This window comes from Brugia malayi (assembly GCF_000002995.4).
Source record: "Brugia malayi strain FR3 genome assembly, contig: Bm_v4_Chr2_contig_001, whole genome shotgun sequence".
Classification (NCBI taxonomy): Eukaryota; Metazoa; Nematoda; class Chromadorea; order Rhabditida; family Onchocercidae; genus Brugia; species Brugia malayi.
The window spans coordinates 12,867,748-12,894,063 of record NW_025062476.1 but is presented as its reverse complement, the minus strand read 5'-3'; the positions used below and the strand labels follow the sequence as shown (position 1 = coordinate 12,894,063).

Genomic DNA, 26,316 nt, shown 5'->3' with positions numbered 1-26,316 from the left:
ACTTCTTAGTACTAATTAATTATTGAGTAAAATTTTCTCGACTATCAGCTAATTAAATTATGATTAATCCATTTAACTTTATCTTTAATTTTCTAATTATATTAGTTAATTGTTTTCAAGAAAAGATCCGTTACTTCTTAGTACTAATTAATTATTGAGTAAAATTTTCTCGACTAATCGAATTATGATTATTCCATTTGACTTTATTGCTTTTCTAAAATTGAATTTCGCTATGTAATTGTAAATGTTGAAAATGAAATTTTATTAAATAATACTAAAAATGAAAAAAAAAAAAAAAAAATTGTATCATTTATTTTTCAATTTATTCCTATCAATAAGAGGTAAATATTATTAATTTCTGGTTTGTATATACATACTTTATACAAAATTATTAAGTTAGTAATTTGATAAATTTATTTGATATATTACTATTAACATTTAACTTCGATCAATCATTTAACACTTTTTTTTCTCTCATTTTTAACTTAACTAATTAATTTCTCATTTTTAGCTTAACTAAATAAATAATCAACTAATTACGGCTAATAATTAAATAATTATCTATCGGATACATAAGTGTTCCATATTTTACTATTCGGATTTATAGCGTTTTTCTTTTTTTTTGCTAATATTTATTTATTTATTATTTTTTTTTTGAAAATATTTGGATACCTAAATTTTTAGTAATAATTTTGCTACCTGTTAAAAATATGTAAATTTACTAAAAATATGTATATTTAATATTTAAATTAAAAATATGTAAAAAATTAAAAGTGTAAATTAATATATCATCAACATTTCCCCAAATATTTTAGCTCTATTCTAAATCAAATATATTTTTACCTATTACTAATAATTGATTAAAAGTTTTACCCACTGCTAATAATTGATTGAAACTTTTACCCAATGCTAATAATTGATTGAAACTTTTACCCAATGCTAATAATTGAAACTTTTACCCACTGCTAATAATTGATTGAAAGTTTTACCCACTGCTAATAATTGATTGAAAGTTTTACCCACTGCTAATAATTGATTGAAAGTTTTACCCACTGCTAATAATTGATTGAAACTTTTACCCAATGCTAATAATTGATTGAAACTTTTACCCAATGCTAATAATTGATTGAAACTTTTACCCAATGCTAATAATTGAAACTTTTACCCACTGCTAATAATTGATTGAGATAACAAAATAATCAGATAGATGTTATCATTTCTATCAAATATTTTCGTTTAAAAATATTTGTACAAAATTATTTAACAACCTATTCATTCCAAATATACAATATTATATTGCTGAATTTTCTTTTTCTTTTTATTTTTCTTATAAATTTAAATCGAACTTTCAGTGAATTATGAAAAAAAAAAAAATTTTTCTCACGTGAAATTTTTACGTCATTTTGTACGTGAAAAATTTTCTTACATAACTATCATATGTTGACACTATTATTAACAAATTGCAGGGATGCAAATTTCGACAAAAATAAAAATGTTTAATGATTTTGTTTATTGAGTTAAAAGTGAAGTGAAAGAGAAAGAGAGAAATTGGAACAAAATAGGAGAAGAAAAAAATAAGAGAGAGACAAAGAGAGAGAGGGAGAGAGGAAAAAAGAAAGGTAGGGAGAGAGAAAGAGAGAGAGAGAAAATTTTTAACAAAAATATATGATAGTACTAGAAAATCCTGTCAACTTTTTTCTTTTCTTTTTTTTCACTCATTTATTCCCTCCCTCTCTTTTACCCTTCATCATTTCTCTCTCTCCCTTTCTTTCTTTCTATCGCTCTCTCTCTCTCCCTCATCTCTTCTTTTTGCTAATAATTAAATTGATTTTTAATCATTATATTTCTGTAATTTTCTCTGTATTTTACATATTTAGCACAAACAAATATTTTTGATATTTTGATTATAATTTTATTTTTTCTTTTTATTTTTTAAAATTGTTTTTTTTTTCCAATTTATAATTTTCAATTAGTATCAAACTTTCATTCAATCATTTAAAATTATCGATAATTTTAAATGATTTAATTATTATATTATTTAGTATGAATATGATCAGAAATTTTCATAGTGCAAATATGATATAGAAATGATGAAAATGAATCAAGGTCATAAGGATGGATGAAAACAGGTCAAGGTCATGATATTAATAAAAGAGTAAAATTTAGTGGATTTTATAATATCATTGAAACAATATGATGATAAATAATAAAAAAAAAAAAAAAAAAAAAGTAAAAAAGATAAAAAAATAAAATAAAATCTTATCTATTAAATACTGCAAAAATTTTTAAATTCTAAAATTTTACTTTTTTTCTTTTTTTTTTCAACTACAATTAATTATCATTTTAATATGATATAAATTAGATTTCAATATATTTCCATATTATTCTTTTTTTTATTTCTTCAAATATCTTTTTCTTTTTTTTTTTTTAAAGAAATTTTATAAAAATCAATAAATGCTTAAATGATTTTCATTTCATTCAGCAGTGTTTTCTTATCATTTTGGATACATTTTTATGTGTTGCAAAGATTTTTATCAATTTATCAATTTTGATCAACAATTGCGCTTCAAATTGTCACATTGCATGGAGGAGACTTCATAATGTGCAAAAGTTTTTTTTTTTTTTGTAACATTTTACTTCTTTTTCAATATTCATTTTATAATAATAATTATTATTATCTTTTGTGAAAATTGTGTTTTCTTTTCTTTTTTTTTTTTTTACAAATTTTTATTATTCTTATTTTATTATCTTGCTGATATCATTAGAAATAATTTTATTTCTATCATTATTAATATTAAAGATGACAATTTATTCTGATAATAAACAGAAAATGGCGAAAGTTTTTCTTAATAAGAATGAATGTTAGCAATAATAATAGTAGTAATAATAATGATAATAATGTTAGTAATGATGACAATAATAATAGTAATAATAATAATAATAATAATAATAATGGTAATAATAGTAATAAAGTGATAGTAACAATAATAACAAATAATAATAATAAGAATTATAGTAACAGTAATAGCAATGATAATGATAATAATAATAATTAATGATAATAATGAATAATAATAATAAATAATTATCCATTCTAATGTTAATGATGAGAAATTATAGTGAAAATGAAAGTATAAGCGATAATTATTGCGTTTGCAATACGAATGATTTGCAGCAACGGTTCAGTGACATCAATTAAGGCCATTAATATTGATAGAGAAGGACATATACACTTTTCAACCTTATTTAAAATTTAAAAAAAAAATTGCCGAAATGGATATTTATCAAATTTTTATCTGATTAATATATATTTCCCATTTATCATACATTTAATTCAATTCAAATATCTATTTGTAATAAATATGAATAGATGAAAATATTATAATAACTAATACTTTGCTATGTTATTATTTCGTTATATCAAAAATTTTAATATTAAACAAGTGTTCACATTTTTAAATTAATTTAATTAGATAATTATTGTTTTAAATTTTTCTTGATTGTTCATATTTATGCATATCACATTTGCGTCCAATATTCATGTTCAGTGTTTAACAGTTAAATAATTAAATACATATATATTTGAATTTATTTAATTATGTTTAACAGTTAAATATTTGAATACAATGAATAATTATTAAACAATTGATTACATATATATTTAAACTTATTCAATTATGTTTGTTTAAATTTTTAATTTTTTGTTAGAAATGAAGTAAGCATAGCAAATCTGTAATGTTTAACATAAGTATGTAAATGTTATATGAACCAAACAATACTGAGAAAAAAAAAATTGAAGGTAAATAAGAATAGGAGAAGATGGATATTGAAAAATGAAGCGATAGAAATTTATCGATTTTAAAAAATCAAAAAAAAAAAAAGAAAGAAGAGAGAGAGAGAGAGAGAGAAGATGCGACGAAAATTTGGTTTAAAAAATTAATCAATTTATTGTAGATAAAACTTTTAGAAATTTTATAATAATAATGCATAAATTAGTTTATAATTTTTGTTATTTCTTTTTTTGATGGAATATTTAAATTCTTTTTTTTTTATTTTTTTATTTTTTTTTTTTTAAAATTAAAGCAAAAATTTAAGCTATTGCAAATTATTCTTATTGCCTATGCTTCTCTAGCTTTTTTTATTTTTCTTTCATTTTTGTTTATCTATAAATTTTTAAAGTTTTAAAAATATAATAGCAAATATTGATAGTATAACAGTAAATAAAATGATAGTTCTATGGCTTTAAAAACAATAGAAATTTTACAGAAATAATTAGTTAATAATTAATACTACCAAAATGATTTTAATTAATCCAAAATTATAGCAAACTTTTTTTTTTTTTTTTTTTGTTTAAGAAATTTATCATTTTATCATTTAGTACAATGCACTATCTTATCAATTCAAACGTTTATGTAATTAAATATTTATAGATAAAATATTCACAATATTCATTTGCTACTATTTTATTTAACTCAAACTGTTAGTTGTATTTTCGATAATTTCATTTTATAACGTAAATTTTAGAAAATAGTTTGAAATGAAATAGATAGTAATATAAAATAGGAATTGAAATTAATTATTGGAAAATGTTTACCATTTAAAATATGCAAAATAAACGAAGCAAAATATTTCACAAATATAATTATATTATTTAGCAAATAATACAAAAAATGTTGATTGTTGTTTATGTTGTGTGTTAAATGTTAAAATTATAATTAATTAACAATTAAAATGATTAACAAATTTTTCTTCATTAAAATTTTAATTTATTCATTAATTTTTAATTTCAAATTTTTTATGATTAGTTTCTGTTTTTCCTCTCTTCTGCTACAAAACATAATACTATTCCCTGTCTTTCTATTTAAATAGATACCATTGCCTTTCATTCATAATAACTGTACTACTACTATGACAAAATTGCTGATAACAAATTGATGACACTGTCAACCACTTGCTGTAATCATTACAACCATTGCTATGAGTACCAATTATAGCAGTGGTGAATAATATTATAGTTATAATAGTAATAGGAAAATGATAGTTATGACAATAGTAATAATAATAGGAAATGATAGTTATAATAGTAATAATAATAATAGGAAATGATAGTTATAATAGTAATAATAATAATAGGAAATGATAGTTATAATAGTAATAATAATAATAGGAAATGATAGTTATAATAGTAATAATAATAATAGGAAATGATAGTTATAATAGTAATAATAATAATAGGAAACTGTTAGTTATAATAATAGTAATAATAATTGGAAACCGATAGTTATAATAATAATGGTAATAGTAATGATAATAAGAAACTGTTAGTTATAATAATAACAGTGGTAATAATAATAATAGTAGGAAACTAATAGTTATAATAATAATTACTTTAATAATTTACATATAATTCTTTTTTAACTCCTTTTGATAATTTCACTAATTTTAACAATTGATGAATAACAATAGTTTCAAAATTGTAATAATAAACAATAATAAAAAGTTTAATAATTAATAATAATATATTATAATAACACTAATTTTAATGATTACAATAATTAATAACAATAATAATTTCAATAGCTTTAATAATTTTAACAATTATATTATTTAAAATAATTAATATATGAATGAATTATTTAAATATATTTAACAATCAAAATAAAATCATTAATATTTCAAAATTTTTTTTATATTAATAGTGTAATGCATTATGTATATGACAATTATATATATATATGCTTACTGAAAAAATAACAATTAAAATAAAAATTTTGAAATGTTAAGTGATTAAAAAATTAATTTTGTACGCATCAAATTTCTTTTTTTTTTTTTTATTCCTTAAAAATTCAAAAAAAAAAAAGGAAAAAAGGAAAAAATTGTAACTATCGATGATTTATTATTGTCGAGATGTTAAATTCTTTTCAATCAATCCTTTAAATGAGAAAGAAATGAATATATATATAAATATGGCTAAAATTTTTTAACATTGCAACTTTTTCTCATTTTCAAATTTCGGTCGAATTTTTATCTAAGAATTTCAAAACTTGTTTCTTTCTTTTTTTTTTTTTCAAATTGGAATTAAATTTGATTTTAAATTGATTCAAACTTGTTCCGTTTGCTTTTAATATAAGACTATGGTTATCGATGCTTTTTTTTTTTCCTCCATTATTGATTGGTTATTGCTATTTAAATAAAATTATATTTTTAATGATCGCCTAAAAAAAAAAAACCGGAAAAATAGCAGTTAAATTGATATTTTTCCGTGCATTATTGATTGAAATGATTTGTGCACAATATTAATTCCTGTAAGTTAGTAAAAGTAATATTTGAAATTTTAAAAATAAAAGGAAAAAAAATTGTTAATTTGAAAAAGTTTTTTATTTTCTTTCCTTCCTTTTTTTTTTTTTTTGTTTTTAATGCAAAATTATACGAATTTCTTTTTTTTTTTAAATTTATTGTTGCCTAAATTTTTTAATTTATTCACCAAAAAAAAAAAAAGGAAAACAGAAGGAAATGGCTGGAAAAATTATTTACCAAAATAAGTTTTTATAGTTAAAAAAAGAATTTTTTTTTTTTTTTTTTTGAATATTTGATCAAACGAATTCAATTATTGATGAGAAATTATTTGGAATAATTTTTTTTTTTACAAAATGCTATGAAGTATTAAAAAAAAAAAAAGTAAATAAAAAAATTGATATTATTAACTTATGAATTGTATTGATTATTTGATAAGCCAAAAACTATTTATGTTCCAAACGTTCTATTATCAGTAATGAATAAAATCAATAAAACAATTACTGATAACAAATATTTTCTATCTTAATTTTTTCTCTTTTTTTTTTTTTTTTATTCGTTATTCTTTCTAATATAGTCTTATCATTTTTTCTTAAATTATATTACAAGTAATATTATATAATTACAATATTTGTCAACAATTGTTTACAGATTTAATTCGTTCAGCAAACGTTGTCACTGATAATCGTAAAAAATTTTTTGTTCAAATTAATGTTTTAGTCAAATAATTAATTCATTTTACAATATTAATTATTGTTTATACTTCGAGACTGATAAATTTAGATCAATGTTATATCAGAAAAAATAAAAAAAAAAAAAATCTCTGTCATATGAATTTAATTATTTTTATGTCTACGCATAATTTATCAAAAAATTTATATTACACACATAATTGTGATACATCGTAGATTAAAATTGTTAATTTAAAATTTACAATATAAAAATTTTTTTTTCAATGAGTTATAAAAAAAAAACGAAAAAATATTGGTAATGTAATCAAAGGATTCTTAACTTTATATTTACTTAAAAAATATATACTTAATAAAGTAAATAATGTTTGATTTTGCCAACACTAATATTATTACTATTATTATTATCGTCAATTTTATTTTTAATTATTATTGTTGTTGTTTTTATTATTATTTTCATTATTATTGTTTATTATTACCTTCATTATTATTGCTAATCACTCTTATTTTCATCATTTATCAATTTTCAAAAAAAAAAAAGAAAAAATCGATTTGCTTACGATTTTTCTTTCTGTCTTTTACTCCTAACAAATTAATTTTATCAAATAATCAATGATATGTGTTATTTATTTATTTTTTTTTTTTTTTTTGCAAGTTTTAATTATAAAGCAAATTTTTTGGCAAATATTTTAATAATATTAAACCATTTTCCTTCTTTTCATTTTTTTAAGTATTACTATTTCTAGTATTACTAATACTATTACCTTACTATTTTCAGTTTAAATTGTTATGGACATTTTTTTAAGTATTACTATTTCTAGTATCACTAATACTATTACCTTACTATTTTCAGTTTAAATTGTTATGGACATTTTTTTAAGTATTACTATTTCTAGTATCACTAATACTATTACCTTACTATTTTCAGTTTAAATTGTTATGGACATTTTTTTAAGTATTACTATTTCTAGTATCACTAATACTATTACCTTATTATTTTCATTTTAAATTGTTATGGACATTTTTTTAAGTATTACTATTTCTAGTATCAATAATACTATTACCTTACTATTTTCAGTTTAAATTGTTATGGACATTTTTTTTTTTAAATATGATGCATGCACTGATGAAATATGATAGAAATGATAAAATAATTGTTAATAAAATAAAATGAGGAAAAAAAATTTTTTGTAGATTTATTGAATGAGAAATAGACAAAAGAAAAATTAAATTGTTAAAATTAATGAAAACTTTTCAAAATTTCATTATTCCATACATCATAATTTGATTATTTTAATTAAGAAAAAGAGAAAAAAAAATAGGAATGAAAGCAAAGAAAGACAAAAATTTCTTTGAACAAAAATTTAACAATAAAAAATGCAATTTTTTTTTTCATTGAATAGACAAATGATTTGAGGAAAAAAAAAAAACAATATTTTATTAATTTGTTTTTCAAGATTTTTCTTCATTTGTTTCTTCTTATATTTGAATATATTATTAAATAATCATTATTATCATATTATTATTATCATTATTATTACTGCTATTATCATTATTGTTATTACTATTATTATTATTATCACCACTATCATTATTATTATCACTATTATTATTATTACTATTATTGTTATTATCATTATTATTATTGCTATTATCATTATTAAGAATATACAACACTTATGCTATTATTATTATTATTAATTTATTACACATTACTAATGCATCGTTTTTTCTTTTAAATTCAATATAAAAACGATATGCATATTTATATTTAAAATAAATATAAGTACATTAATATTTGAAATAAAATTTAAAACGGAAACGATTTTTTGCGTTTCTATGGATTGAATTATTTTTAATTTATATATACATGTACATATATATATATATTTTTTTTGTTGTCGAATAATTTGAAATTTTAGAATGTTTTCATTTCTTTCTTACCTTGTGTTCCTTTTTCTTTTCTCACCTCTATGTTAAACATCACAAACAAGTTAAACAAAAAAAAAAAAAAAAAAAAGAAAAATAGATGAAAAGAAAGAGGAAGACAAAGTGAAATATTGGAATTTACTGTTTACCATTTAAGTTAAAGTTAAATACATTGTCATATTGTACTTCTAAATGTTCTCAGTTCACTTCATTTTTTCATTTCTTTCTTTCGTTTTTCCTTTTCGTTTTTGAAAGTATTTAAAAAAAAAAAAAAAAACGACACAATAATTTATTATATAATATATATTCAATTGCTTTTTTTTTATTTTTTGATATTTTAAAATCATTTTCAGATATTTTTCTTTCTTTTTTTTTTTTTTTGTTTGATTAATTTGATCAATATTTGACGACGCAAATATTAAAATGACAAAAGGCAAACATGCAAATATGATTGATGTATCAACGATTGTACATAATCATTTGCTTAAGGTATTTCAAATTATTATAATTATAATTAATTAATGAAATAATTGAGTAGGATGAGAAATATTATTGAAATAATGTATTGAAAAAAAAAAAAGGTAAGCATTAATTATTCGTCTTTTTTGTTACCATAAAACAGTTTAATTTTAATTATTTCCTAAATTATTATTTATGTATTGATTAAATATTTATAAATACTATAATAAATACTATAAATATTTGTAAATACTAACAAATATAGATTTTATCATGAAAATGATGCATTTTTTTTTTTTTTTTTTTAAATTTATTTTAAACATTTTATCTTTTTTTATCTTTTTTTTTAAAAAAAATTTTTAATGTTTATTATTTGTGAGTAATTTTTGAAGTTTTCTTTTATGTTTCGTTTATTCAATTAATTATATTAGCATTATTTTAGGAACTCGAATTAGAATGTAACTTTTTCGAGCATACATTAACAATGGAACAACTTAGTGATCTTCATCCATTATCACGAATAAACTTAGAACATCCAGAATGCAGTAAAGGTTTAAATAAGGTATAAACAATATGCTATTTTATTTATATCATTTAACATTAATTAAAATATTATTATTATCATTAATATTAATAATTTTTTCTTTTTTTTTGATCATTAAAAAATTTCCATTACATCCTTTTTCGCCCATTTGTTAACAAATTTTATAGTTTTTTTTTTTTTTTTTTTGTGCTTATTTTATTTTAACTACTTAAAATTAATAATTATTTATTTATTTATTATTATTTATGATTTTTATTTGTTCTTATTCTTTTTATTACTACTATGATTATTAGTAATATTATGATGAAAATTTTTCATTATTATTAGTTATTACTATTATAATATATTTTTTTAATATTATCGTTATTATCATCGTTATTATTATTATTACTACTGGTAATGTCGTTACGACAATACTATTATTACTACTACTGCTATTATTATTATATATACGACATTACTATTATTATTATTATTGATATTATTATTATTGTTATTAAAAAAAAAAAAAAAAAATTGAAGTAAAAATTTGTAAGGATGAAGCTGCTAGCCGTTTGGTAACGGATGGACGTAATGTTGTATTCGCTGTTACTGGTCGAACAACAACAAAATTATTGTTGAAGCAATTTTCTCATACATTTCGATTAATGTTATTAACTGCTGCACTTACCTGTTTTATCATTTATGCATTGGATACAACACGATTTATTGAAATTTATCTTGGAATTGCTCTAATTGTTATATTTTTTATCCTCTGTGGTGTTAGTTATTGGCAAGAACAACATGCAAAAAAGGTAAATTTCAATTGATAATAATATCATTCATATCATTTATCAGTATTTTTTGAATTAAATTCCTTAACCAGCTTGTGAACATTGATTATTATTAGAAATAATTATCCTATATTTTTATTATAATTATAATTATTATTATTTATTGTAATAAATTTCAGTGAAATACTAAAATTCTGACACTTCAAGTGTAGGTGTATAATTTTATATTTAAAAATTTTAAAAAAAAAAAAGAGAAAACTGCAAAACACATTGATTTTTTAGTGGAATAATATAAATATGAGATAGTTATTTGAATTGAATAGAAATGATTGAGATATGAATTTAAATAAATTTAAGTAAGTAATATGAATTTAAAAGATTAAAAAAAAAAACTAGTGTTATGTTGAACTATAAAATATTTATAATATTAATCGAATATGCTTTTTTTTTTTTTTTAAATGATTATCAAAAATTGAAATCACTTATTTCTGAGTACATCAGATAAACTTCAAAATATAATCACAAAATTTATCAAAAATAAACAAACTAGCAAAACCATATTATTATTATTAGTAGTATTCGATTATCATAGGAAAATTTTAAAAATTTATGGAGAAAAAAAAATTTTTTCTCTTAAATAAAAGAAAATTTTCTTTTGAGATAATTTTATGATAATATTTTAAATGTGATCACTTAAAGATTTGAATAAAAGATGAAAATTATTTGCTATAAGTAATTTTTATAAATTTGAATTTAAATTATAAATGAAATTTGCTAAATCTTCAGTTAATACATATAACAAAATTATTTTTTGCTTATTTTCTATTTTTTAATAAAACTTAAATTTGCATTTACCACATTTACCCAATCTTTTAGTAGTATTATTTCAAAAAAATTAATTAATTCTTTTTTCACATAGATTCTATTTTTTTTTTTTTTTTTTTGAAAAAAACAAAAAATTGAAATATTGGAAAAAAAAAAAAAAAATTTTTATTTTTAGAATATGCAATGCTTTCAATCAATGATGACAACATATTGTTATGTTGTTCGAGCTGCTGAACGTATACGTATTAATGTTTCTGATGTTGTCATTGGTGACATCGTCTATCTCTGGTAATTTAATAATCAATTCAATCAGTTATTATAAAAGATGACAATTTAAAAAAAAAAAAGTTGAAATTATCATGTAAATATTAATTTTATTATTAATGTTATTTAGTTTTATTTTATTGTTTATTAATTAGTATTATTAATTTTTATAATAGACAAAAAGCAAATTGAAATTTTAATGAAACAAAAATTATTTCTATAAATAAAACTATAACTGCAAAAAAAAAAAAAAAAAAAAAAAAAAAAAAAAAAAAACCAAATTAAATATCCAAGTGATAAATACAATCCAGCTAATAATAAATGGTGATAAATAACTGATAAACAACTGATAACGATAAGATTGATAGTAGTGTGTATTATTTCAAATATTTCGGATCTAGAATAATTCCAATTAATTAGGAATAAAAAAAAAAAATTTGCCGAAAATTCTTTAGCCCAATTAGACTAAAAAGTGAGTAATGAAGAGAAATGAGAGCTATTGATAATAAACTTTTAAACAATTTCATATAATTCATTTTTTTTTTTTTTTAAATGAATTTATGAAATAAGACTAAGGTATGAATTTGGTTTAAAAATCAAACACTGATAAAATTAATTTGAGAAATTCTTTTAACTTTTTAAATTTTTTATGACAAATAAGTTTTCAAATTAGAAAAAAAAATCAAATTTTTTTATTAAATATGGTGGTGTTTTATCATTAAAATATTTATTATCAGTTGAATTTTTTTAAGTCCTGGCTCTCGTGTACCAGCTGATTTACGATTAATTTATACGGATGAATTAAAATTGGATACATCATGGATAACAGGTGAATTGGAACCACTTGATTTTTGTGATACTACGGTACCAAAAAATGTAACAGCTTTAGGTGCACAAAATATTGCACTTAATGGTTGCTTATGCACCAATGGTACCGGATATGGTGTAGCTATTAGGACAGGTGATAGAACGGTACGTTTAATTTTAATAATTATACACTTTGAATTTATTTCGATAAATTTTTGAAAAAAATGATAAATTGTTTATTGTATAATATTTATATATTTAATAAATGAATTTATAAAAAAAAAAAAAAAAAAAAACTATTTAATTGTTTTTTTAATTGAAATGCATATTGCAAATAGTTAAGCATTAACAGTTTATAATTTAATAATGTTCACTTTAAAAAGAAATGTACAAATTATATAATTTAATAATTTATTAGATAATTAAATAATTTAATAAAAAAAAAAAAAAAAGAAAGTTGCTATTGATTATAGAAAATGAATGCAACGTAAAAAAAATAAGCATTTTTTTTTTTTTTTTTTTAAATGGAAAGTGTAGAAAAAAGTGAGAAAATATAATTTAATTTAATTTATGCGTAATAAAATGTAATTAAATTTTTTATTTTTAGATAATTGGTAAAATTGCACGTGTAACAAGTAAACAAAAAGGTGAACCAACACGTTTAGAATTAGAGCATAAACGTTTCGTTAATTTTATTTCAACATTAGCTATTACAATGGCTACGATTACATTTGTTATTGGCTTATTGCTTACAAATTTTCAACATCTTATAAATACATTTGTAAATGGTTTCCTTGTTATTATTATTGCAAATATTCCACAAGGTTTATACTTTTTTTTCTCTTTTGTAGTAGTAAATTGAATTTTTAATTAAATTAAAAGATTTGTTGTATCAGTTTTGTTAGTTAACATAGAAAGAAGTTTAAAATTATTATCTTTTATGAATTAATAAATTTAACAAATTAGATTGTTTATTAGTTATTTAAAATTTTTTTTTTTTAGAAAAAAAAAGACTTAAACTTAGTGTATATATGTATAAATTCAAACATAAATTTAGTGTATATATGTATTAAAAATATATATATATATATAAAATAAAATCAAACTTAAACTTAATATATATATATGCATAAATTCAAACTTAAACTTAGTGTGTATATGTATTAAAAATATATATATAAAGTAAATTCAAATTTAAAAAAAAACTTAAACTTAGTATATATATATATTCATAAATTCAAACTTAAACTTAGTGTGTATATGTATTAAAAATATATATGTATAAAGTAATTTCAAACTTTAAAAAAAACTTAAACTTAGGATATATATATATGCATAAATTCAAACTTAAACTTAGTGTATATATGTATAAATTAATTTCTAAAATAATACTAACCAAAAATGAAACCAAAAAAAAAAAAAAGGAAAATGTACTAATTTGTGAAAATTATTTGACAAATATTTTGTTAAAAATTGCAGATTTTTTATTTAAATTTAGGTCTTCCAATTACACTTGGTGCAGCATTAGCAATTGTTGCACGACGTTTAGCTAAACAAAATATATTTATGAAACGATTAGATGTGGTGGAAACATTAGGTACAGCAACAGTGGTAATGTGTGATAAGACGGGTATCTTTACCTTAAATGATATTACCGTTTCTGATTTATGGTACCAGTTACATTACTTTAAAGGTTTGTTAAATTATTTCATTACTAAACTAATTGTTGTTGTTATTATTATTAAAAAATAAATTTTTTTTTATAAACTTTTATTAATTTTCTTTATAATTTTTTTTTTTTGTTTTAATTAAAAGCGTAATAATTTTTCCTTTCTTTTTGCATTATTTTATTATTATAGTAGTTTAATTGTTATTTAAAAAAATTTAAGTATATATATATATCATTTAATTTATTGATATACTTTTTTTTCATAAAATTTTTAATTTTATTGATTTCATTTCTCCAATGATTATTAATTGAATAAATAATCCTATTGATTGTTTTATGTTTATTATATTGCAAACATTAATATTTATAAATAAATTCTAACTTTTTTTTCTGTTTGTATTGTAATTTCCATTTAAATTTACGCTTGAATTTAACATTTTTTTTTTCCTTTTTAATAATTTATACATTTTTTTCATAGAAAAAGGAAAAAAAGAACAAAAAAATATTTGGAAAATATTACATTAAAATTATAAAAAAAATTTTTTTATTAAATTTTCAAAAAAAAAAAAAAAGAAAATGGGAAAAAGTTTTGCATTTAATAATATTTTTTAAATTATTTAGGTATAGATGAACTGAAAGCTAAACGAAAGCATTTATCAGTAACTGATTTATCAGTACCATTATCAGAATGTAATAACGATACTTTGGTAGCATTACTAACTGTTATGTCAATATGCAATAAAGCGCATTTGGAACCGTTAAATTCACGTGGTATTTATGCGTGGCATATGGTTAATAAACTTTCACGTGCAAGTAATACCATTACGATACAATCACTATTGGATGGGTAAGATTCTTCCATTCACGTACGTATTTTCGTACAAATTTTTTTTTTTTTCTGTTTTTTTCAATACTATTACATTTTAAAAAAAAAAAAAATATTAAAGTTAAACATTACGTACAAAAAATATTAAAAATAAACTTAATAAAGTTAAAATTTAATTAAATTTTGATCTTTTTTATTCCTACTAATTTTTTTTTTTTTTTTATTTTTTTTTAAAATTTTTTTTTTTTTTTTTTTTTTTTTTTTTTTTTTTTTTTTTTTTTTTTGATATTAATACATATAGTATGGAATGAAAAAAAAAAAATGTGAATTAAAATTTAATTAAATTTTAGCAACTTTTTTTTTAACTAATACTTTTTTTAAACAAATATTTTTTTTTTTTTTTTGTAATGTTAAATGTATAAGTAAATGTTTTTCTTTTTTTGTTGCTGTTTAGAAAGGTATCACGTGGAAAAATATCAGATGCTGAAGTTGAACGTACAGTACGATCAGCTTTTCATCATAAAGTAATTACTGGAAGTGAAAATGAGGTTGCACTACTGAAATACGTCGAAGAAGTAAGGTATATCATATTATTTATGTAGGATTAAAATTTAACAAAATATAATTCTAACTTATCTTGATTACTTTATTATTTTAACTTATCTTTAGCACTTTAATCAATTAGTTTAATTAAGAATGAAAAGAAAAATAGTAAAAAAGATGTATGAATTAATTAATGAATGACTAATAACTAGTAAATCTAATTTTCAATATTTAGAAGTAAATCTTTTCGCTCATAAATCTTGCTTGATCAATTTTAGCAAAACTCGCGATATTTTCTGAAATTTCGATGATTCATAATCTGAAAACTTTATAGCGAACCGAAAAAAAGATTGTTAATTATTAGCTGTTAATTTTAATGCATATTAATGATTGAAATTCATGATAAAATTTTGCATAATTGTAATCATTTCTTCTAGAAAATAGACATTTGTAACATTTCGTATATTTTTCTTTTTGCATACTATTTAAAAAAAAATATGATTAAAATTTAAATTTGTAAAAAAATTTTTTTAGCTAGCAAATGGTGAAAGAATTCGACGCAATTATGAAATTATTTTTGAAGTACCATTTAATAGACAGCGACGCTTTCAAATGGTAATCGTTCGTCAACGATCTAAAAATGATTCCACAAATAATGGTAATACAAAGTAAGTTAAACTAATGCTTCATAAACTTTCAATTTTAATTCTTTCATCTTTTTCATTTTTGTATCTTTTTGATTATTTAATTATTTGTTGTAAATCATTAATAATATTAGAAAATTTTTTACTTATTCCAAAAGCAAATTTTATCGCACTTTTGCTATTAGTATCAGTTTATTACTCCTAAAAGTCATTGATCTAAAATATCCAAAAAAAAAAAAAAAAAAAAAACGCAATTGCAGAAATCGTAGATTAATTAATTTTTTTAGGTATATTTTTGATGAAAATTTACAATTTGAATTAGTTTCAAATGTAATTATTTGTAATTAAATGCAATTAGTATAATTTATGCTTAAACATAAAAATGTTTGGAGTAGAAATGATTATAAATCCAAATTTTTTTATAAAATTTTTATAAATTTGATGAAAAAAAGGGAAAATACAGATAACGCAAAAAAAAAAAAAAGATTATTACAATATGAATAATTTATTTAAAACTTCATAAATTATTATAAATAAGACGGAAAAAAAACTGTTTGTAATAATCTACGAGCTAATATAAAAAAGAATTGAAATTTAAATATTCAATAAATCAGTATTTTTTTATAAAATAATTATAGATTGTATTTTCTTGTCAAAGGTGCTCCCGAAGAATTATTTGCTCATTGTAAATTGTTAGCTACCGAAGATGGTTGTATTAAAATATCGGATGATTTTATTGCTCAATTCTCGGTTAATTTTTAAAATCACAAATATTTTATTAATACTTACGGGAACAATTTTTTTCTTTTCTTCTTGATTTAAAATTTAGCATAGCAATGTCAAGATTTAGCTAAATTTTGAATAACTTAGTTGAATATCAAACTATGCCTATAACATATGTATTAAATTTTGAAATATCGATATAAATTATATTTTATTAATGGGAAATATTTTGAAATTTTTTTTTTTGTTTTATTAATTTAAACAGAAATTTTTTTTTTCTCAAATTATTGATAAATAAATATTTGCAGGAAGCTTATACCAAGTACGGTAATGAAGGAAAGAGTTGTATTGCATTTGCAATAGCAGAATTTGAAGAATTAAATTTAATTGAATATTCTGGATCATGGGATGGCTTAAATCGATTAAATTTATGCTTTCTTGGTATGGTAGCTATGTATGATCCACCACGAGATACAGCACTGGAATCATTGCAAACAATGAAAAATGCAGGTTTGAGAAAATTTTTCATCATTTCTAATTTTTTTTTTTTTTTTTTTAATTATTTGTAGTATGTGAATTTAAATTAATCTTACATTAATTTAATTTCTGTTTTATTATTATTGTTATTATTTATTATTGATTTTTTATTATTATTATTATTTATTATTGCTATTGATTTTACTATATTATTATTGTAATTATTACTGTTATTACTGCTAGTAATTGCTGTTAATATTACTGCTATTGTTTATTATTATTATTAAGGTGTAAAATGTTTTATGGTTACCGGTGATCATCCATCAACAGCTGCTGCAGTTGCCGGACATTTCGGCTTAGCCGTACCACGTGCATCTATTGTTTCATTGGTTTGTTACATAATCGTTTTTCCTTAATTGTAACTTTTTATTTCATTTTTGTGTTTTCTTTTATTGTTTTGCGACAATATAATAATCATAGTATCATATCAATATAATTTAATATAACTGGAGTAGAAAAAAGTGGTTCATTTCTTTAAAAAATATCTAAAATACATTACAACTGCTAGAAAAAATTTATTTATTAGTATTAGTAAAGATCGGTTTAATTAGTAAAGATTGATAAGATGCAATTAATTAGCTTAATTTTAAGCTTGAATTTGAATGATAATAATTTGATATTATCAAATGAAATTATATCTCATATTTAAGTGATAGATTTAAGGAAAATTTTAAGCTGCAATATGAAATAGAAATTAATGTTATGCTTAATTTAGAATACGGAAATGGAAAAGAAATCAAATTTGCTATCAGTAATTCATTGTGAAATGATTGATACATTAAGCGAGCAATTATGGGATGATATATTGAAACAGGAATTTGTTGTATTTGCTCGTGCCACACCTTCTCATAAATTAATTATCGTTAAGGTATTCATAAAATACAGTATAATTTAATACTGTGATAACAATTAGCAACAATAACAGTAACAATTATGTAATATAATTAAATATAATACAAGTAATGTAAAAATTATAGTATATAAATTTATAGTATATTATTTTTATAGTAATTTATAGTATATAATATAAGTAATGTAAAAAAAAAACATATCAAAATAATATTATGATAATATATCGACTAACTATTATTGATTTATTTAAGTTTAATATTATTGAAAAATTACTTCTCGTAATTAATAAATTTCTTTCGAATTAATAATTTTTTTTAAATTAATTCAAATTAATAAAAATTTTATTAATTAGATTATTTGTGATTAATTCAGGAATGTCGTCGTCGAGGTGAAGTTGTAGCAGTTACTGGTGATGGTGTCTTAGATGCACCAGCATTAAAGGAAGCTAATGTTGGTATAGCTATGGAAGCCGTTGGTGCATATTATTTATAAAATTAATTTCCATTTCCTTTATTAATAAATAATTTCACTAATTAATCTGCTAATATAACTTATTATTATTTATGCAAATATCAATCTTCTAAAAAGTATTGTTAAATCAACCAATAATATTATAATGTATTTGTTATCATTGTGTATACATCGACCAAAAAAAAAAAATATTGAATTTAACTTAATAAATGGAAAACAAATATTTTTTCTATATCAGTAAGAAATGGTTGTTTGAGATAGAAAATTTAATTTTCAAAGAAAGAAAATATTATTTTCGGAAGTGCATTTGCAAAAGAAGCAGCTGATATGGTATATACAGAAAGTGATGTTAAACATATTGTTAAAAGCATCAAGGAAGGTCGATTGCTATATGCAAATTTGAAGAAAACAATAGCATATACATTAGCTCATATGGTACCTGAATTATGTGCTGTTATGCTAGCATTTGCTATTGGTTTTCCAATTGGTCTAAGTAGTTTACAGGTTAAATATTTTAATTCATTGTTTCTTTCTTTTTTTTTTTTTTAAATAATAAAATGATTGGAAGAAAATAAATCAAACTCTAATTGGATAATACTTTTAGTATGAAATACTTGAAAATAATCAACAAATTAAATTACAATAATTATTGATATTATTTTTCTGTGTATCTGCAATTTGTATGCAATAATTGATCATTTTTATCTTTAGCTAATAAAAAGAAAAGAAAGAGATGGGAAGGAGTAATCAGAGAAGCATTTTAATGTGATAATTTAACTAATATTAGAAATGATTAACTAAATATTATCAGTGAATATTTAGTATTAAAAAAAGAACACTTTTTTTTTATTACAAAACTTTTTAATGAAATTTCATGAATAAAGTTTTCATTTTAGGTTCTTTCAATAGATTTAATCACGGAGATACCACCATCAATAGCACTTACATATGAAGCTGGTGAAAAGGATATCATGTGTAGACCACCAAGAAAACTAACTGCTCGACTTGTGTCAAAAGCACTTCTTGTTTATTCATATATTTTTGTTGGTAGTATTATATCAGTTGGATGTTTTATTGCATATTTATTCGTTTTTTGGTTTGTATTTTTTTTATTTAAGAAAAAAATATTTTAAATTTAATTTTGAATTAATTTTGAACAATTTAGTTGAGAAAAAATAAATGTGTAAATTAAAGTAAACTGGAACCATTCATTTGAATAAAATCAAAAAATATAATCTATCATAATCCACTTATCACTCATAAATGTAATTATTATTCAATTTCAAATATCTGTATTAGTTACAAATTTTTATTGAATATTTTAAGAAATGAATGAATTATTACATTCTATTCTAGGTTCTATGAAATAAGTCTAGGTGATTTATTTCATTCAAATATTAAGCATTGGCGACCAAATGCTGAAATGTTGTCAACTACAACCGGGAAGCATTATACAGCTGAAATGCAAATGCTTATTCATGGTCAAGCAAAAGCTGCATGGCATATTACATTAGTTATGTCGCAGGTCTGATAAAATTTTTCAAATTATATAAGAGAAAAAAATTAGAATGAGCAATTTCTGATAAAGCCATTTTTCTTTTTTTCAAAAAAAAAAAAAAAATCATAAATTTTCAAGTAATTGAAAAAAAAAAATTTTCAAGTTATTGGATAATTTCAGTTTAATATTCATTTTGTTCATTTGTTTAGTAAATAAATTTAGATGTTTCTTTCTTGATTTTAATAATAAAATTTTTAGCTTGATATTCATTTCCTTGACTTGTTTGGCAAGTAATATGTATATGTATAAATAAATTTGTTTAGGTTATTTAGATTAATTTAGATATTTCTCTTTTTTTTTCAAATGATTGAATAATTTTAAGTATTTCATTTTTAGTTTTTTTTTTTTTTTTTTTTCATCCTTTCTAGGTGTTTCATTTTTGGCTTTGCACAACGAGAAGAATCTCCGTTTTCAAACATGGCACGCAAAATATTGCAGCAGTTCTTGCATTACTTATTGAAATTTGCATTCTCAATTTTATGATTTATATGCCAGGTGTGCAACATTGGCTTAGTGTTACTCATCCACCAGCATTTGTTTGGCTATTTTGTTTACCTGTTGGTATTATTCTTATTATTTTCAATGAGGTTATTTTTTCGTTCTATTTCTTTTCCTCATTATTTTCAAAAAAAAAAAACTTTTTTTCTCAAATTATCTAATACATCATTTTTTCTTAAACAATTTTGTATTATTTAATCTTTCTTCTTTTCTTTCATGTACAAAAATTTATTTCATGTAAAATTGATGATAAATAAATAAATACAAATAGACAAATAGAAAATGAAATATTTCTTTGATAAACAAATACTCAGTAATGTTGCAATAGATAACATTATCGCTATTTTGATATGACATTATTTAAGGAAAACTACTACTTCCGTGGAAAAAATTTTTTCATTTTGATAAAAGAAAAAAAAAAAAAAAAAAAAAAAAGAAGAAATGGAAAGCGATGTCATGACAAAGCTAGGTGAGAAAAAAGAATGAAAAACGTAAAATTATATTCAAAATTTATCTAATATTGCTACATTTATTTTTCACATATATATATAGATAGAACGAAATTGTATTATTATCAAAGATTTCAAAAATATAAATATTTTCAGACTCGGAAATGGCTCATTAGACGCTATCCAACCAGTAATATTATACGAGCATTAAAATGGTAGATGGTTTAATTTATTCAAATCCATTATATAATAATAGTGCCACTTTATCATTTATACCATCGTGGCATAGTCTTTTTTCTTCCTTTCTTAATGGATTATTGTATAAAAATAGTTGCGACATATTTGATATGTAAATGTTATTTGTCTTTGATACAGTATTTCTCTACTATTTTAATTTTTGCATTTGAATAATTTCAAATTGTAATAATTTTAAACCTCGAGCATAAAATATTTATGAAATGTGATGACATCACTATTTTTATTTTACTTTTTTTGATTCCTTGTAATTAGCAACAGATACATTTGGAGATTATTTTAATATTGTCCACATATTTTGGAATTTGTAATTGTAATTTCTAAACTTTTTTTACTCATTCTTCAAAGCAAAAAAAAAAAAAAAAGAATGAATTTTCAATGAATAATTTGATGAACGGCAAAGCTTTAAGGAATGAAATATTTAACAGGATACAGTGTTGAAAAACAGTTCAGATTTCTCCTAAAAACAGCCCAGATTTCTCCTAAAAACAGCCCAGAATTCTAGAGACAATTTAGAATTCTATACTAAACAGAAGATATGGAATTCTATGGATCGATCATTCAGAATTCTATTATAGTATAGAATACATAATTTCAAAATTATACATTAAAGAGTCTCTAGAGCGTTAGAAACAATAACAAACCACTTGCACTTCGATTGCATCCCGTTACAAGCCACATCACAAACCAGGTACAGTCCAGTTCACTAACCAATAACGGTGCAGACCAGATCCAGGCTCAATCCAATTTTAATCTCGTCTCAACCCAATTTTATAAAATCATGGGCTTCTTGCTCCTGGCAACGAAATTCTTTTATAATTGTAACAAAAGCTTATAAAGTGGTTAACTACATTACAAAAACTGGCCTAAACTTGTTTCACATTTTGCTCGATATTAATTTGGACACGGTCTTCCTTCATGATATGCCAATATGATAATAAAATTTAATCAGCACTTATGTTTTTACCACAAATCATCATGGCTTTCGTTAAAAACTTAAATTTTGTGATAAATTTTTCCCTTAAATACCTCATACACTTCAGATCAGACCAACATTTCCATTTGATCATTGGATAATAAAATAGATCCGTCTAGCATTACCAGTTTCAGGTCTCACTTTATCACGACATGTCCTTGATGGTGCCACAAATTTGTCATGATTTTACAAGCCTTCGTCAAACGAGTTGCATAATAGTGAATTTTGAACAGCTCAATTATAATGGAAATCAAATTCATCTACCACCGAAATCAGAACTACAAATATCTCGGAGAAAGCCAAATATTCACAAGATAGTGTGTCTGATAAGGATATTGATTGGTCACGAATGCCTGGTACCTTACGTGTAAATTAGGAAATTGATTATCCTGTATTCACCCTAACTCTACTCATTCCTCCACCCAATAAAAAATAAAAAACCGACACTAGCCCAAGGACTAAATGAATATAACGAAAATATATATATATATATATAATTGAATAAAGGCAGTACTTGACTTGCTGTGAAAGAAAATGAATGCTCAACTTGTAAGGAAGGGAAGTAATACCCAACTTGTAGGGGAGGGAAGTAATACCCAACTTGTAGGGGAGGGAAGTAATACCCAACTTGTAGGGGAGGGAAGTAATACCCAACTTGTAGGGGAGGGAAGTAATACCCAATTTGCGTCTCAAATAGTAATATTAAGATATGCACATGCTTCAAGCACTCTTTGAGACTGTCAGAAATGCTCTAATGCGATCGGTCATACGTGCAGTTTTGTATTTTTTCTTTCTTTTGTGGCTGATTTTTCCTTTAGTCTTTTTCTTTTTTCATCTTTTCATTTTTGCTTTTAGCAAGCAAACGAGTAGGGCGCATTTGTCCTTTTTAGAGAGTAGGGGTTGGACGTGATAATTATCGCATTTATGATTTGTTAATCTAATTGTTTAGAATGAGAATTAGATGTTTTGATGGATTCTTTCACTTTCTCCGCTGAATTGTTTACTCATTTTTTTCTTTTGTGATATTTTCTAGGAATTAATTAATCAAAAATTATTTAGGAATTGAGTGGAATTAATTGAATTGTTGGATTACTTATTAGTTTCGTTATTTCTTTTAAATTTATATTACATGTTCAGCTTAATAATACTCTAAATGCATTTCAGGTATAAATGTATCTGACTGCTCTCACATTCTTCCATTTCCATTCCTCTTAAATTTCAAGTTTTAAATTAATTGAAGCCTGCTTTAAATAAGTTCTTTTAATCCAACATTGCTATAGCTTTGCATATATATATATATATTTAATTTTTTTTTCAGTTGAATCATCGTACCTCAAATAATCTAACCTATTGTAAGAAAGTTTTCCAGAAGACTCCATGAAAAGGGATACAAACGAATATCGACTGCCATTTCCTTCTGATAAAAATCAATCGATTAGTAACCAAAACTACATGAAATACAAAAGCTTTATTTTAAACTGAAAAGCAATGATATTACACTGTTAAAATGCTTAAAATTAATCAAATGATTTTTTTTTTTTTTTTTTGTGAGCAAAAATTACGAAAGCACCACGAAATGTAATTTTATACTTTTTATACGATGAAACTACTGTCATATGTTTCTCTTTTTAATTAAGTGGTGCATTGATTATAGTTCAATCTGCTATCGGTTAGCCTCATCACAAGGTAAAAGAATATTTTATGAAATACATAGTATGCATTAATAAACATTTTAATGATAAAGTATCTGGAAGGACCAACTTTTAATAGCGTCACAGTCACATCCTTCTGTATTAGTAACCGAATAATATTGGTACTCAAATCTGAAACTGAGTATTTAAATTAAAAAAAAAAAATACTCTTAAGGGAAATATATTATCTATTCAAATTTGAAAAAAAGAGGATGAACTAATTTGGATTGCTTGAAATGAGTCATCAATTCTCATAAAATATATATATTTTAATTTTCATAAAAAAAAGATATGAGTAAAGTACCTTTTTTAATTGAAGTTTTAAATCCATACAGTTGTATAATAGCATTTAATGCAATAGCACGGGAAATATTACAATCTTTCACGACGAGAAAATAACAGGGAGTTAAAATTCCCGACATATAACTTGGTAATATTTGTCGTGATACATACGGTATGTATCGAATAGTACTGAATGAGTAGAAAGTATGATAGGGCACACTTATCCTTTTATGAATGAGTAGAACACAAAACAAGTACTAATAATGATAAGACTAGAATGAATAAATAACATCGATTAGCAGAATTACAGTAAGAAGACTATCTCATAATATTTGAAGTAGTCTTCTCTCTAATACTGCGCCATTTTACTTCTAGAAAATAAGTATAGGGCGCAGTTATCCTTCCATCTCAGCAAAACTGCACGTACTATTCGCATTGAAGCATTCCTAAGGACACTCAAACAGTAGTCCGAGTGTGCGGAGAATGTGAAAATGGGAGTTATCTGCGCACAGCTTAATATTACCGATTGAAATGCAAAACAAATATTAGTTCTTGGTGCAGTTCTCTTGATGAACAATAAAATGATTAAAAGTACTCCGAGATCTCTCTCTGTCCTCTGCAAGTCAGGCAATCACTTCTTTTCATAGTATTTATTCTTTTCAACAAGCAAAATGATGGGGCGCACTTATCCTTTTATTCAGCAGAACTGCACGTATGGTCGCATTAGAGCATTTCTGATAGTCTCAAAGAGTATTTGGAGCACGTGCATATCTTAATATTACTATTTGAGACACAAGTTGGGTATTACTTCCCTCCCCTACAAGTTGGGTATTACTTCCCTTCCTTACAAGTTGGGTATTTATTTTCCTTCACAGCAAGTCAAGTACTGCCTTCATTCAATTACATATATACTTTCGTTATATTCATTTTTTTTTTTTCATCTTTTCATTTTTGCTTTTAGCAAGCAAACGAGTAGGGCGCATTTGTCCTTTTTAGAGAGTAGAGGTTGGACGTGATAATTATCGCATTTATGATTTGTTAATTCAACTGAGTAGAATGAGAATTAGATGTTTTGATGATTGATTCTTTCACTTTCTCCGCTGAATTGTTTTCTTTTGTGATATTTTCTAGGAATTTATTAATCAAAAATTCTTCAGTAATTGAGCGGAATCAATTGAATTGTTGTATTATTTTTGGTTTCGTTATTTCTTTTAAATTTATATTGCATGTTCAGCTTAATAATATTCTAAATGTATTTCAGGTATAAATGTATCTGACTGCTCTCACATTCTTCCATTTCCATTCCTTTTAAATTTCAAATTTTAAATTAATTGAAGCCTGCTTTGAATAAGTTCTTTTAATCCAACATTCCTATAGCTTTGTATATATATATATATATATATATATATATATTTAATTTTTTTTTCAGTTGAATTGTCATACCTTTTGCGAAATAGTCAGACCAGAGAATATTTTGAACCATGCTGCTTTTTTCAGAAGTATTTCCGCCTGCAAGTGTGATTCAATAAGTAAGAACTCAAAATTTGGTTTGAAATGCTTGTTGTTCTTCAAAAAAAAAAAAATTATGTCGTTCTTATTGACTACTTAGTTTTTATCCTAAGTCTATATCATTAATTAAGTTCATTAATAATGCATAATTGTTAGGCAAAATTAGGAATATTAACCAGGTTTAATTCCCTGCAAAATTATAAACGCTGACTTTTGTTCATATTACTGACCACTGAAAGATTGTAACGG

At 21.9% G+C, this 26,316-nt stretch overlaps 2 protein-coding genes and 1 non-coding gene across 3 annotated transcripts; 1 reads left to right on the top strand and 2 right to left on the bottom strand.

The window, feature by feature from the left end:
* Positions 1–8,765: 8,765 nt before the first annotated feature.
* On the bottom strand, positions 8,766–8,819 carry Bm16785. The gene has a single exon (XR_006228097.1). It is a non-coding gene; the product is annotated as a small nucleolar RNA Bm16785 (small nucleolar RNA).
* Positions 8,820–9,335: 516 nt separating this feature from the next.
* Positions 9,336–21,573, top strand: Bm8392 (haloacid dehalogenase-like hydrolase family protein; the record flags this gene model as incomplete). The annotated part of the gene is made up of 20 exons (XM_043079394.1): positions 9,336–9,401; positions 9,814–9,933; positions 10,452–10,709; positions 11,689–11,801; positions 12,530–12,749; positions 13,192–13,408; positions 14,083–14,277; positions 14,875–15,100; positions 15,534–15,654; positions 16,157–16,290; positions 16,905–17,016; positions 17,298–17,499; positions 17,755–17,855; positions 18,242–18,394; positions 18,751–18,853; positions 19,190–19,353; positions 19,746–19,945; positions 20,206–20,374; positions 20,776–20,994; positions 21,511–21,573. The coding sequence occupies 20 exons, from the start codon at positions 9,336–9,338 to the stop codon at positions 21,571–21,573; spliced, it is 3,156 nt and encodes a 1,051-aa protein (XP_042935328.1).
* Positions 21,574–24,217: 2,644 nt separating this feature from the next.
* Bm146 (Uncharacterized protein) lies at positions 24,218–24,698 on the bottom strand (the record flags this gene model as incomplete). Its single annotated transcript, XM_043079393.1, has 2 exons — positions 24,218–24,408; positions 24,581–24,698. 2 exons carry the CDS (start codon positions 24,696–24,698, stop codon positions 24,218–24,220), a joined length of 309 nt encoding a protein of 102 aa, XP_042935327.1.
* Between the last annotated feature and the right edge of the window lie 1,618 nt (positions 24,699–26,316).